Source organism: Dictyostelium purpureum (genome assembly GCF_000190715.1).
Source record: "Dictyostelium purpureum unplaced genomic scaffold DICPUscaffold_131, whole genome shotgun sequence".
Taxonomy (NCBI): Eukaryota; Evosea; class Eumycetozoa; order Dictyosteliales; family Dictyosteliaceae; genus Dictyostelium; species Dictyostelium purpureum.
Window position 1 is genome coordinate 1,213 of NW_003519468.1, and position 14,584 is coordinate 15,796.

At 25.0% G+C, this 14,584-nt stretch overlaps 5 protein-coding genes across 5 annotated transcripts; all 5 read left to right on the top strand.

Moving 5' to 3' along the window:
* The first annotated feature begins 456 nt into the window (after positions 1–456).
* On the top strand, positions 457–3,795 carry DICPUDRAFT_47864 (uncharacterized protein). Its single transcript, XM_003288302.1, has 5 exons — positions 457–831; positions 2,044–2,502; positions 2,557–2,980; positions 3,047–3,149; positions 3,217–3,795. The coding sequence occupies exons 1-5, from the start codon at positions 705–707 to the stop codon at positions 3,550–3,552; spliced, it is 1,449 nt and encodes a 482-aa protein (XP_003288350.1). The 5' UTR covers positions 457–704; the 3' UTR covers positions 3,553–3,795.
* A 163-nt stretch (positions 3,796–3,958) lies between these two features.
* On the top strand, positions 3,959–5,284 carry DICPUDRAFT_97994 (uncharacterized protein; the record flags this gene model as incomplete). The annotated part of the gene is made up of 1 exon (XM_003288303.1): positions 3,959–5,284. Exon 1 carries the CDS (start codon positions 3,989–3,991, stop codon positions 5,282–5,284), a length of 1,296 nt encoding a protein of 431 aa, XP_003288351.1. The 5' UTR covers positions 3,959–3,988.
* A 436-nt stretch (positions 5,285–5,720) lies between these two features.
* Positions 5,721–8,184, top strand: DICPUDRAFT_152575 (uncharacterized protein; the record flags this gene model as incomplete). Its single annotated transcript, XM_003288304.1, has 3 exons — positions 5,721–5,784; positions 5,874–6,318; positions 6,825–8,184. 3 exons carry the CDS (start codon positions 5,721–5,723, stop codon positions 8,182–8,184), a joined length of 1,869 nt encoding a protein of 622 aa, XP_003288352.1.
* A 335-nt stretch (positions 8,185–8,519) lies between these two features.
* On the top strand, positions 8,520–10,306 carry DICPUDRAFT_79155 (uncharacterized protein; the record flags this gene model as incomplete). Its single annotated transcript, XM_003288305.1, has 3 exons — positions 8,520–8,838; positions 8,906–9,139; positions 9,216–10,306. 3 exons carry the CDS (start codon positions 8,520–8,522, stop codon positions 10,304–10,306), a joined length of 1,644 nt encoding a protein of 547 aa, XP_003288353.1.
* A 191-nt stretch (positions 10,307–10,497) lies between these two features.
* Positions 10,498–11,727, top strand: DICPUDRAFT_33930 (uncharacterized protein; the record flags this gene model as incomplete). Its single annotated transcript, XM_003288306.1, has 1 exon — positions 10,498–11,727. The coding sequence occupies one exon, from the start codon at positions 10,498–10,500 to the stop codon at positions 11,725–11,727; it is 1,230 nt and encodes a 409-aa protein (XP_003288354.1).
* Positions 11,728–14,584: the final 2,857 nt, after the last annotated feature.

Below are 14,584 nucleotides of genomic sequence, written 5' to 3' on the forward strand. Positions count from 1 at the left end.
ATTTGGTATCAATCTATTCATCTGAGCCGTTGTCACCAAAACACTCATCTCCTTCAAACAGTTTTTACAATGGTTGCACTGGCGAGGGTGATAATAAAATAATAACACCAAATTTACCTTCAACATTAGAGTCAGGAAATCAATTTTATGGTGGTTCACACTCTGCTCCATCATCTGTAAATGCACATTCACCAATATTAAATAGTTCCTTTTTATCATTTCAAGAGAAACCATTAGCAATCTATGGTAATACCTCATCTGTGGGGGTAGGTAGTTCAAAAACAACAAATAGTGTAAAGGCTTTAAGAAGACATAGTGTAAATACTTTGCATAGTTATAATAATGAAGACTCAACAATAACATTTGTATCAACAGCATCAATAAATTTTAACAATAACAATAACAACAACAACAATAACAATAATAATAATAATAATAATAATAGTGGTAATGGTTCAAACTCATCTATATACAGTATCCGTAAAATTCCTTCGCCGCAATCAAAGGGAAGTAAAAATTTTTCACCAAGTTTAATTCCATCAATTTCCGAGGATGACTCTGAGGAGCTAATACTAGATAATAAAAATACTAGTAGTAGTGAACACAATGTAAATAATAATAGTAATAATAATGGTATTAATCATAATAGTAGTAATGGTAATAATAATAATGATAAAATTAATGTAAATAGTAACAATAGGGAAATGTTTGAAAGTAATTTCGGTGTTGAAAGCACTAATAATAGTAATGATAGCTCAACAATTGGTATCATGGTTGATAATAACAACAACAACAACAACAACAACAACAACAACAATAGTAATAATAATGGTGTTAGTCTTTTAGTCAAACCTAAAAATGCAACATCCAATAATGAAGAGAGAATCATTAGAAATAAGAAAACTCATTTAAGAATTAGTTCTCTTTGTGCAGACTATACTCTTACCAAAAGGGCAATGGGTTCAGAATTTAATGGTGATAGCTATTCAAATAACAGCAACAGTAGTATAAATTTAAATAATAACTTTGGTAGTTTGGACATAAATTCACGTGTTCCCGAAAATAGTAACAATTGTAATATAAGTAATGAAAATTTCAAACCAGCTCAAATTATACAAGATGAACCCAATCATATTAAAAACACCAATCCAAACAACTAAAACAGTGGTAGTCACTAATTACCATTTAAATAATAAATAATTCTCATTTAAAAATGCGAATAACTTTTTTTTTTTAAAATTTAAAATAAAATAAACCAAAGATTTAAACAAAAAAGATTTATCTATTTATTTAATTATTTATTTATTAATTTTTTTTTTTTTTTTTTTTTTTAGTTTTATTTGTTAAAAAATATTAAAAATAAAATAAAAAAAATCATATAGATTAAAAATAATTTTTTTTTAATTTTAAAAAAATAATTTTATAATAATTTTTTTTCTTTTTTTTTTTTTAATTTAAAATAGGTCATGGATGATGAAATGTAATTTAAAAAATTAAAAAAAAAAATAAAAAAATAGCACACATGGGTAAATTTTTTTTTTAATAATTTATAATTTAGATCCTACATTAAAAAAATAAATAAATAAACCAATACATATAAAAACATAAAATAAAAATTCTTCAAAAAGGGGTTGTATAGGATTGTGGTAAATATTGTTTTTAGATTTAATTATTTAAATAATTAACAAATAAATATAAACGATTATAATTTTATTTACCAAAAAAATATCATATAAATTACTTTAGATTAGTTATACTGTACAATGGAAATTAATAATATAGATAGTAGTTTTGATAGTAATACAGATAATAACAATAATAATGTAGATAAAAATAATAGTAATGAAATAAATATAAAAATGGAAAATAAAAAAAATAGTAATAATTACTTGAAGGCAAATGAAGGTTTAAAAAATGAAAATGAAAATGAAAATAATAATAATAATAGTAGTAATGATAAAAATAAAACTATTTCAAATACTTTGATTAATGAAAATAATAATACAGAACCATTAATAAAAACTATAATTTCTGGCACTCTAGAAACAAATAATAAAATTATTTCAAATAATAATAGTAACCAACACCACCACCACCACAACAGCAATACTAGTAATAGAGAGAGGTCACCTTCGAATAGTCATAACTATATAATGATACAATATCATATTATTGAAAGTTACTTAAAGAGTTTTGTTCATGGTATGGGTGAAAGATGGAGTTCAAAAATTCAGCAAATTAAAGATATTATCACCAATTTATATACAAATCCAATTGACCTAAGATTCGATGATTTGGACATTGGTAGTATCGATGAAGAGTCATTGTATTCACATTCATCAAGTGACAAGTTATTGAACACCTATTCATTGGACGAGTTGAAGCGTTTCATGGAAAAGTTTGGTATAATACAACAATTAATAGAAAGAAATTACCATAATCCTCAAATTGTTTTGGATTACTCTGATCCATTTGTTCATAGATTAGAAGTTATTGCAGAATGTAACCCTATCGAAAAAATTACAACAAAAACAATTTTATCCACATTATCACCAGATAAAAATACTGCATCACATGATCCCCATTTAACTACCACAACTACCAATGTAACAACAGTTAAACCAACAACATCGATTCAAACTAAAAAGAATTATACACTCATTGATATCTTTGTTAGAAGAAAGGAAATCAATGTTTACGAGCTATTGGATGAAAAGAAAAAGCATGACGATGGCATCGACAAAGGCCAAACTGGTCCACCACCAGTTGTAGATTCAAGATATATTCAACATTTTAAATTAAATGGTGATTTGTTTGAATGGAAAGACATAGTACCCACTCAAAATGTTATTCAGCTTATCGATTTCCCAATTAAAGCAACTGCTATTGAATGGTTATGTTTACAAGACCCAAGTAGATCATTTAATGATTCAAGACCACCATTACCCGGCCAATTATACCCTGGTTTGGGTGTTACAAAGTAATTATTCATTTTATTTGTTTTTTTTTTTTATTAATTAAATTATTAATTTTTATTTTTTATTAGACAAATCAATAATTTATTGGTCCACTTAGCTACAATTCAAAACAGAGATTGCTTATTAAATAAACCATTTAGATTTTATAATGCTTTTATGTATCAAACCAGAGTATGTAAAAATGAAATTTGAAAACCAATTAGTTTTTTATTCATTTTATTAATATTTTAATTTTTAGGAATATTTTTATATAGATCCAGCTATTCAAGCAATATTTTTAAGTCTATTATTAGATTTGGAGGCAGATATTAGTAAATTTGGATTGTCACCAATTTCATGGGCATTTGAATTTGGTTGTGTCAAGGAAAAACAAACTAATAGAATCGTAAAATGGGAATTTCATAAACAAGTTAGACCAATATCAAATAGAATGTATAATTATTTTAAGAGTAAATTATATACTTCATCAGTTCAAGCAAATATGAGAGAACGTGGTACATTCTATATCGATTGGTCAGGTCATCCATCACTTTCTCACTTTACCCACACCACTGTTGAACAAATTAAAGAATAGAAATTAAGATCTCAGTTCATTAATTTTTTTTTTTAATTAATATTACCATTTTTTTTTTATATTAAAAGAAAATCAGTCAATCAATCAATGAAATAAATAATTTTTAAAAAAACAAATAAATTTATAATATTTAAATTATTAATAATACTATATTTTTAAAAAAAGAAAAAAAGAAAAAATAATTGTTGTGTAAATTTCCATAGGTTTAAAAATTGTTTAATAAATATTAATTTTGTCTAAACTATTTCCAAGTATCTTTCGTTTGATTGTATATTCTTTATTTTTTATAATTTTTTTAAAGATTTATTTATTTTTATTTTTTGTGTTATAAAAAAAAAATCTTTTTTTTTTTAAAAATTTTTTTTTTTAAATTTTTTTTTTTTTTAATTTGGTTATGTATATTTTTATTAGAATAAATAAATAGTAGTAATAGTAAATGGAAGATAGAGAACTTTTATTTTTTAAAGTTTTTAAAAATTTAGTTCTTGTTAGAAAAATATTTTCTTTTGTTCAAGATACAGGATTCAAATATTCAGAAATTAAAGAAACAAGTTTTATAATTAAAAATCATCATTATGGGCTTATTAAAGACAAGTTACATCACCCATCAGGTTTAGTTATAGATTCAGCTTACCACTTTGAGTGTATCAGTCATATCGATGATTTAGAAACTTTCAAAATTTATGTTCAAAAAACAAAAGAAATATATCCTTCGGAAAAAGATCATGCCTTTGTTGACTTTTGCGCAAATAGTAACAAAATAGAGTTTATAGATTATTTGAGAGCTAATGGTCCATATGAATCATTAAATCCATTTTTTTATGCCTGTAAATCTGGTTCTTTAGAGTGTGTAAAATATATCGATTATTTATTTCCATCAATAGAGTGTGCAGATAGTTCGTTCGATATTGCTTGTGAAGGAGGACACCTTCAGATAGTAGAGTTTATACTGGCTGAAAAGCCTAGAGCAGTTAGACTCTACGGTAAAGAGGCTTTGAGCAATGCTATTAAAGGTGGCTTTTTAGATATCATCAAGCTATTAGAAAAAGAGAGATTTTTATTATCACATTCAGATAGTTCAATAAATATAGCAGCAAGAAAAGGTTTTTTCGATGTAATCAAGCACTTAGCAAATAGAAATTATGCCGGTTTCTCACATTTAACTGTGGATGCAGCTGCAATGGGAGGTCATTTAGAAATTGTAAAGTATTTAATTGGTTTGGGGTATAATGCCACCAGAATTGGTCTTACAATTGCCACAAAAAACAACCATGTAGATGTTTGCAAATATTTGGTACGAATTGGAACAACTTACGACGAAAATTGCATTAGAAATGCTATATTGAATGGTAATTTAGAATTGGTAAAGTTCTTTAAAAGTAGTCTTTCAGTTTTTAATTGTAGTTCATCAACATTCGACAACGTCTGCTGTAAAGGTAATTTAGAAATGATAAAGTATTTAACATCTCTCAATGTTCCTGCTTCTTTTAGGGCATATGAAATGGCCTCGTCCAATGGTCATTTGGATATAATAAAATTCCTTCATATAAACAAACCCGAGATCGAAATACCCGAATCTGCCGCTAAATATGCCGTATATTTCAACCATCAAAATGTACTTTTATTTTTATTACAAAATTTTAAACAATTCAAAAAAGATTCAATTTTATCATATGCAAAAAATATTAAAAATATTAAAATTGTTGAATTAATTGAAAATTATAATTTTTAAAAAAAAACTTAATATTTAATAAATAAAATAATACTATGGTTTATCTTGTTTTTTTATTTCTCTCTTTTTTTTTTTCTTTTTTTTAAATTTTGGTTAAATGCACATTTTTTATTTTTTTTTTTTTTTTGATTGGTCAATATTAACCAGCAGCTGATTTGTGTGATTTTTTCTTTTTCTATTTTTTAACAACATGCGGTTTTTTTCGCTTTTATCCTCAAGAAAAAAAATTTTGATTCTTTGAAAAATTTATTTTAAATTTTTTTTATTTATTTTTATCACAAGTGTTTATATTTAATAAAAAAAAACACTCTTCAAAAATTGGGTCATACGTATTTTTTTAAAAAAAATTTTTTATATATATAAAAAAAAAGTGTTTTAAAAAATCATTTTAATTTAATCAAAAGATAAACAAATAGAAACAAATAAATTTTATAAAATGAATGCAAAAGTTATTGTTGCTTTGATTTTATCAATTATTTTATGGGTTGCTTTAGTTATTAGTTTAGCAAGCAAGTAGAAAAATTAAAATAATATTAGAGTTTCATTTGTTTTATTAACCATTTTTTTTAAAAATTTATTTTTAAAACAGCACCTTGGTACTGGTTCAGAGATGGAGATGATTATGCTAATTTCTATAAATATAATGGATTTTCCTTTAATGGAAATTTCTATAAATTTACTGAATTTCAAAAAGGTATTTATAAAAATCAAATTCAAATCTTCAGTGCATCTCTTGCTTTTGCAGTATTAGCATTAGTTGTTGTTACTATTTTTGCTTTACTTGTAATTTTACAACTCGCTGGCATCTTATCAAAATTCCCAGGGGCTTCTTTGGCTAAATTTATCCCAATCATTTCATTGATATTTTGTTTACTTTCAATGTTCATTTTCTGTGGTGTTACTGAAGCTAGAAAGAGAGATTGTAAAATATACCCTAGTAGTTTTATGTGTGCCGATAAAGTTAAAAATAATTTTATGGGTAGCTATAATGGTTTGACATGGGGTGGAAGTGTTGGATTTGTTTTTATAAGTAAGTATTTTAAAATTTATAACCATCTTTAAACAATTGATTGTTTTTAATATTAATTTTTAACCCCTCTTTTTTAAAAAAAAAAACAGTCATATCCACTATTATAAATTTAGCAACTACACTTGTTGTTATTTTCCTTGGAGTTTTTAATACTGATGCTCCATCACAATAAATTAACAATATATTGAATTGTTTTACAAAAAAAAGGAATTCCTTTTTGAACTTCAATTAAAATTAAAATTAAATAAAATTTAATTTACAACATTAATTTTTTTAATTTTTTTAAAATAATTTTTTTTTCAAAAATTTAATTTTTTTTTTTAATTTTCATATTTTTACTTTTTTTTTTTTTTTTATTACAAAGCATTGCTTTATATTAATATTCAATAACAATAAAAATAAATAAAGTTTAAAGTAATAAACATATTAAAAATGTAATTATTGAATAGTTTTTATATTTTCAATAAAAAAATAAAATAATTCTAAATTTTAATTTTTGGATTATAATAGGAATAACATAGAATACAATGAAGAGTTATATGAATTAGAAGACTTGTTACAAAAGGATTTAAATTTTGAATCAGTTTTAAATAATGCAAATATATATAGTGAGGGATATATCGAAGCACCATTATCGATTAATATAAATGAAATTGGTTATATGTCATTCCCGTGCTACAGCGAACAGTTAAAAGAGGTCATCAGTAGATTTGGTCAAGAAGAGACAACAAATATTGGTAAAATTTGGAAAATTACACCTAATAATTTTAAAATAGATTCAAAAACATGGAGCTCAGTATTTACTCAAATATCAAATAATGTTGTAAAGGCCCTAGGCATACCAAACTCAAACAATCAAAGAATTGAATTTGTCAATGAAAAGCTTTTAATATTAGAAAGTGGATCGTTCTTTTTGCCACACAAAAAAGATAATAATAGTAACTCAAACTATAATGATGATGCTCAATTTGCCCAATTATTTTTAATATTACCAACAAATAGTAAAGGAGGTGACTTAAAAATAATTTATAATTCAAACACCACCATTGTTCCATTAGAAAATAATACAGGCTCAACTATTAAATTTGTATCATTTTATAATGATTGCATAGTTGAAAGTGAACCAATTACAGAGGGTTATAGGGTTGCATTGGTATATAGTGTAATAGATAAATTACATAATAATACTAATAACAATAGTGGTATGATGGATACAAATGAAGATTCAAATCAGCAACCAGCAATAGTATCTAATATATCAGTAAAAAGTTTAGAACAAAATAAATTAGATTACCAAGTAAATATTCAAAGTATTGCAAAAGAATTAAATAAGATGTATTCAAGAGAAAAGGGATTAAAGTTTATTTATATCTTAGAAAACACCTATGACTACGGTGTAGGAAATCCAATAACAGCTAATGAGCTGTGTGATGGCCATGATAGATTGGTAGCAGAGAAATTAAGAAGTATCACTCAACTATATGATTACAATGTATATTTGGCAACTTTAGATATTATGCGCGAATCAACAACTTCATCAACATCAGATAATACTATGAACAGCGAATGCAATGACGAGTATGAATTAAAATTGGTTAATCTTTTAGATTTAGAGACCAATATCTTTTGGAGCGAAATGGAGTTATCAGCTTTAGAGAACTTTGAAGAACTTTTACCAGTAGAATCGCTATACTCAAGAGAATATTATAAAAGAACTGTCCCAAGAAAAGAAAATGACACCATAATTCAAAAGTTTTATTATACTCTTACTTCGTTGGTGATTTTTAAGAAATCAGAAAAGTCAAATATAATAGAAAAGTTTTGCACAAAATATGACTTGAAACAAAAAGAATTAGAAAGATTAAAATAGAAATAATATAAAACAGTTACATATTTTTTTAAAATTAAATATTACACACCAACACACCAACACACCAATATACCACACACCAACACACAAACTCCCTTGATACACAACACACATTTTATCTTAAATTATAATTTACAAATTTGTATTTCGTGTATCATGATAGGAGTGTGGGTTATTTTTTTTTTTTTTTTCATCTAATACTTTTATTTATTAATTTTTTTTTTTATTGTAATTATTGTAATTATTGTTTTTTAATTTTTTTTTTTTAATAAAATATTAATATATTCAAACTATAAATAATTTATTATGTGTATAATTATAATAATTTATTTTTAATGAATATAAAATTAATTTTCTTTTTTATAGTTTTAAATCTATTAATTCAAATTATAAATGCAGATTTTAAAGATTGTACAGGTATAAGCTGTGATGACGGCAGTGACTGCACTATTGATTCATGCGAAGTGGGTTATGGATGTAGATATCAAACGGAAAATTGTTCAGGGAATACCGACTTATCCACTTGCCACACTGGAAAATGTATAAACAACACTTGTGTTCCATACAAATCATGCGACGAATATTCATCGTGCGATGATGGTAAATGCCTTCCTTTAATTATTCCAGTTGGTGGAAGTGTTGGATCTACACCAGGTAAGTAATAAAAATGTTTTTTTAAAAAAACAAATATTAACAATATTCTTTCATTTGTATCATATAGATAACTGTGAAACTATTATTAACCAGCAACAATGTGTTGACTATTATCCAAAATGTAAATGGTTAACATTTGTAGGTTGTTGTGGTGGCCAATATTCGGTCTGTATAAATGATCCCACCGATGTTTGCTATACAAATCAAATAACCTGTGCAACTGAAGAAAAAACTGGTGAGATTGTTGAAATTTGGTCAATATGTAAACCTCAATCAGGTTTTTTAGAATATGTAGAGCCTCGTAAGTATATATTTTAAGTATTATATATGTAGATTTTATATTTTTACTAAGTGTTAAATTTTTTTACAAAATTTAGCCTCAACATGTGCAGAAATCGACTGTGATGGAAGTTCTTGTGACTATCACCAAACTACAAAATGCTTGGGTACATCTTGTTGTCAAAAAACTCCATATTGCAAAGGCCAATCGGTATTAACAACTACCACGACCACTACCTCTGCAACAGGTACTTCAACAACAGGTACTTCGACAACAGGTACTTCGACAACAGGTACTTCTACAACAGGTACTTCTACAACAGGTACTTCTACAACAGGTACTTCTACAACAGGTACTTCTACAACAGGTGTCCCTGGTAAATCCACAACAGGTACTTCGACAACAGGTACTTCGACAACAGGTACTTCTACAACAGCTACTTCTACAACAGCTACTTCTACAACGGGTGTCCCTGGTAAATCCACAACAGGTACTTCTACAACAGGCACCACCGGTAAATCCACCTCTACAACAGTTACCACCTCAACCACCTCCACCACCGCTGGGCATAATTCTCAAACAATTACAACCTCCACTACATTAACTAATGCTGGAACAGGGCATAACTTTCCAACAGTTTCAATCTCTACCACCACTACTGCAACTACAACTGCAACCACTATGACAACCGCTACAACTACTGGTGCAGCAACAACAAGTACAAGTACGGCCACAGCTGTTGGCACAACTACAACGACAAGTACAACCAATGTAACTTCAACAACAGCTTCTATAGCAGATACAAGTGGAACATCACCACCTATTTCATCTACTACTAGTCAAACTCCCTATACTACCTCACCTTTTACTTTATCATCATCCTCATTTGAATATCCCTTACCACATTATAGCGGAGATAGCTCATATTATCCTCCTCCAGATCATCATTCAGTTTGTTATAATTATCGATGCCCATATGGCTCTATATGTGTTGAACACCCTTCAAGAGAAAATGGTTTCTTAATTAAACCCAAATGCCTCAAGTACAAACCAAAATGTCTTTCTTGTGAAGATTTAAATTGTGAAGGATCATCGCAACAATGTAAATACATTCAAGACCCATTCTGTAAAAAAGATGATATTGAAAACAATCAAGACTGCTGCTGTTATTTACCCACCTGCTATTAAAAGTAAATATTTATTTTGTCGAAATAAAATTTTTTACATATTTTTTTTTTAATTTTATTTTATAATAATCAATAAAAATCAAAAAATATCTTTTTTTTATATCAAAAATTATTTTTTTTATTTTTTTTTTAAAGGTTTTATTTTGTAAAATAAACTAAATAAATTATTTTTAAAATTACTAACCAAAAAAAATGTTTTATAAATTTTTATTATTATTATTATTATTAGGTTTAGTTTTTAACAGCGTTCAAACAAAAGAACTAAAATTTCAAATTAAAGAAAATGAATATACCATATCTATGGAAAGGATAAATAATAATTTAGGATTACCATTACTAGATTCATTTAGACTACAACAAAATAACCCATCAGACGAATCACCATGGCTTTATAACTATAATGTAGCATATTGTCCATTCGTACCCCCCGAAATTGTAAAACTTTATAGCCCATCTGATCAAATAATAGGTGTTGCTGTTAGAGTTCAAAATTTAACAAATGATCCATCAAATATTTACTCTGTTGGTCCAAGTTCAATTGTTTATGCCTATGGTGTATGTGAAGGTGGGAATTTAGATCAATGTAGATTTAATACAAGTCATATGGCAGACCCAGACTATCTTATTACAGGACCTGATAGTGCCTCTTTTCAATACGTTGGAGCAGAAGATCCCAGAATTGTATTGGTTGGATCAACTATTTATATGTACTACACTGCAGTAAATATGAACGGTACAAATGCACGTGCACAACTAGCATTGGCAACATGTGATACCACCTCTGTTTTAACCATCCAAGATTTCAAAAACTGTTGGGTTTTACACGGACCAATTATCGAAAACTCTGTATTTTGGTCTAAATCAGCCGGTTTACTTTATAGACCCGAAAAGGAAACACAGTATCTATTTTATGGGGACACCAATATCTTTATTGCAACCACTACAGATTTAATAAACTATTCAACATTAATGAATCAATCAACTTCAGAAAGAACAACTTTATTTACAACTAGAGATAATACCTTTTTTGATTCTGTTTTGGTCGAATCTGGACCAGAGCCATTACAGCTATCGGATGGTAACTGGTTATATCTTTACAATAGTGGTCAACAAGTGCAAACACCAAATCAAAAACCAAATTGGAATATACAATATAATTTAGGATTTGTCATTTTAAACGGTACCTCTGAAGATTTTTCATCCGAATCAATTCTATATCGTAGTCCAACACCTTTATTTTCACCAGAATTAGATTGGGAATTATGTGATGACACTTCTTTATTTTGGTCTACGCATGGATTAACACCTCTCGTAATATTTGTTGAAGGTTGGGTTCCTTTAGGAAATGATCAATTTTTAGTATTATATCAAGGATGTGACTCTGTAATGGGAACTGCTTTAATAACAATAAAGATACAATAAACAATATATTTTCGGTTTTTTTTAGTGATTAAAAATTATCGTTATTCTCAGTTTTCACCAATTATCGTCAGCGTATTCATTTAAAAATTTTTAGAGAAAATGATCTCTTTTTTTGAAAAAAACTATCTTTTTTTTAAAATTCATCTTACTAAATTAAAATTTCAAAAAAAAAAAATTTGTGCATCTATTATGTTTTTTTTAAAATAAAATTGAAAATAAACAAGGTTTTTATTATTTTAAGAAAAAATGATTAATATGGTTTTGTGAAGGTTTTTGAAAAGGAAAATAAAAAATATTATAATTAATAAAATTAAAAATTTAAAAAAAAAAGCGCTCATTGTAATTAAATTTCCTAATTAAAAAAAAATAAAAAAATTATTAAAAAATTTTAAAGAAATTTAAAAAAAAATTAAATTTATAAAATTAAATAAAGTTGTTTTTTGTTTTTTTTTTTTTTTTTTTTTTTTTTTTTTTTTTCATTCAGCTATCATACCAATTTGATTATCATATAATGAACTACCAAATTCTTACTTTATTCCTTTTCCACATATCAATTATGAAATAAATTATAATAAAATAATATAAATGGAAAAATGATTTCTTTAAAAGGAAGATGTGTTTAATTTATTTGAAAATTATAAAATTTTAAAAAAAAAAAACCTCCCCTGTTTCAAATTATTACCAATTTTGATTGTAGCAGATCTACATTTTTTCTACAATACAAATTTTACTTATTTTGGAATTGATGTTTTAAATAAATTAGGAAATAGTTATAGATCAATTAATTAATTAATTTTGAATTAAATTTTTTTTTTTTTATAATTTTTTTTATAAAAAACTAAAAAGTATTTAAAGAAAATAATTTCATAAAATTTATTTTTTTCATTATACACATTCAGGTAAATTCAAGATTATCAAGTTATATTATAAGGTAAGTATTTTATTGGATCAAAAAAAAAATCAAAAAAAAAAAAAAAAAAAAAAAAAAAAAATATTATCAAAACATATCGAGGATTTTTTAGCAATAAAACTATCGAGGATTTTTTAGCATTAAAACTATCGAGGATTTTTTAGCATTAAAGCTATCGAGGATTTTTTAGCAATAAAACTATCGAGGATTTTTTAGCATTTAAATATATAAAAGATTTTTTTAGCATTAAAGCTATCGAGGATTTTTTAGCATTAAAAAAATATTAATGATTTTTTAGCAATAAAACTATCGAGGATTTTTTAGCATTAACGCTATCTTTTTATTGGATCAAAATAATTATTTTAGATTATTAAAGCATATCATTAAAAAAAAAAAAAAAAAATATAATCACATATCGAGGATTATTTAGCATTAAAATTTATAAAAGATTTTTAGCATTAAAGCTATCGAGGATTTTTTAGCATTAAAACATATAAATGATTTTTAAGCATTAAAGTTATCGAGGATTTTTTATCATAAAGACATATAAATGATTTTTTAGCATCAAAAAGAAAAAAAAAAAAATTTTAATATATAAAATTTTTTTAAAAACTATAAAAAAAAAGAAAAAGAAATAATTTCAAAAAAATTATTTAAAAATTAATAAATATTTATATCTGATTTAAAAGAAAAAAAAAAAATAAAATAAAAATAATATAAATAAATATTTTGGAAAATGCAGCGTGATAATAAAAAATATATCAAATATTTTGGAAAATGTAGTGTGATAATAAAAAAAAATCAATTATAATATATAATATACAAGTAAATAAAAAATTGATTAAGTATTTTGGATCATAAAGATATCAAAACTATTATTTAGCATAAAAAATATCAAGTAATATTTAGCATTTAAATATTTATATAGAATTTAAACATATCAAGTTTTATTTATCATTAAAAAATATCAAGTATTATTTTGCATTTAAATTATCAAGTAATATGGATGATATAAAAATCTCAATTATTTAGCATTTAAAAAATATAAAATAATATGGATGATACAAAAATATCAAGTATTATTAAGCATTTAAAAAATATCAAGCAATATTTATCATTTAAAATACCAAATATTTATTTAGCATTTAAACATATCAAGTTTTATTTATCATTAAAAAATATCAAATATTATTTATCATTCAATTAAGTTTTCAATCAATTATCTTTTGTTTTTTATTGAATGTAATGATTATTGGTAAGTATTATTGATAAAATAAAAAGTAATATGATTCATACAAAAATATCAAGTAATATGGATCATGCAAAAGTATCAAATATTTAGCATTTATAAAATAAAAAGTATTATGGATCATAAAAAATATCAAATATTATATAGCATTTAAAAAATATTAAGTAATATGGATCACACAAAAATATCAAGTATAGAAATCAAATTTGAAAGAAATAGAATATAAATATAGATAAAAATAAAAATAAACATATCAATTATTGTGTAACATCCAAATATATCAAGGACTATTTAGCAGCACCAACAAGAAACAAGTGCTTTAAAAAAATTTTAGCTTTGTCAAGTCAAATTTCCATTATATTTATTTTTTTTTTTATTCACCCACTACATTTATTTGTTATTTTAATTATTCACCCATTACATTTCATTTCATTCTATTATCAATATGGTGGTTAATTATGTATTCTGCGTGGTGGGATACACAATTAACCATTCAGTTCTAATATACACTCACCCACTATATTTATTTGTTGTTTTAACTATTCACCCTTTACATTTCATTTCATTCTATTTCCAATATGGTGGTTAATTATGTATTCTGCGTGGTGGGATACATAATTAACCATTCGGCTCTAATATATTCACATATATCAAGTGTTATTTATCACATAAACATATCAAGTAATATTTAGCATTTA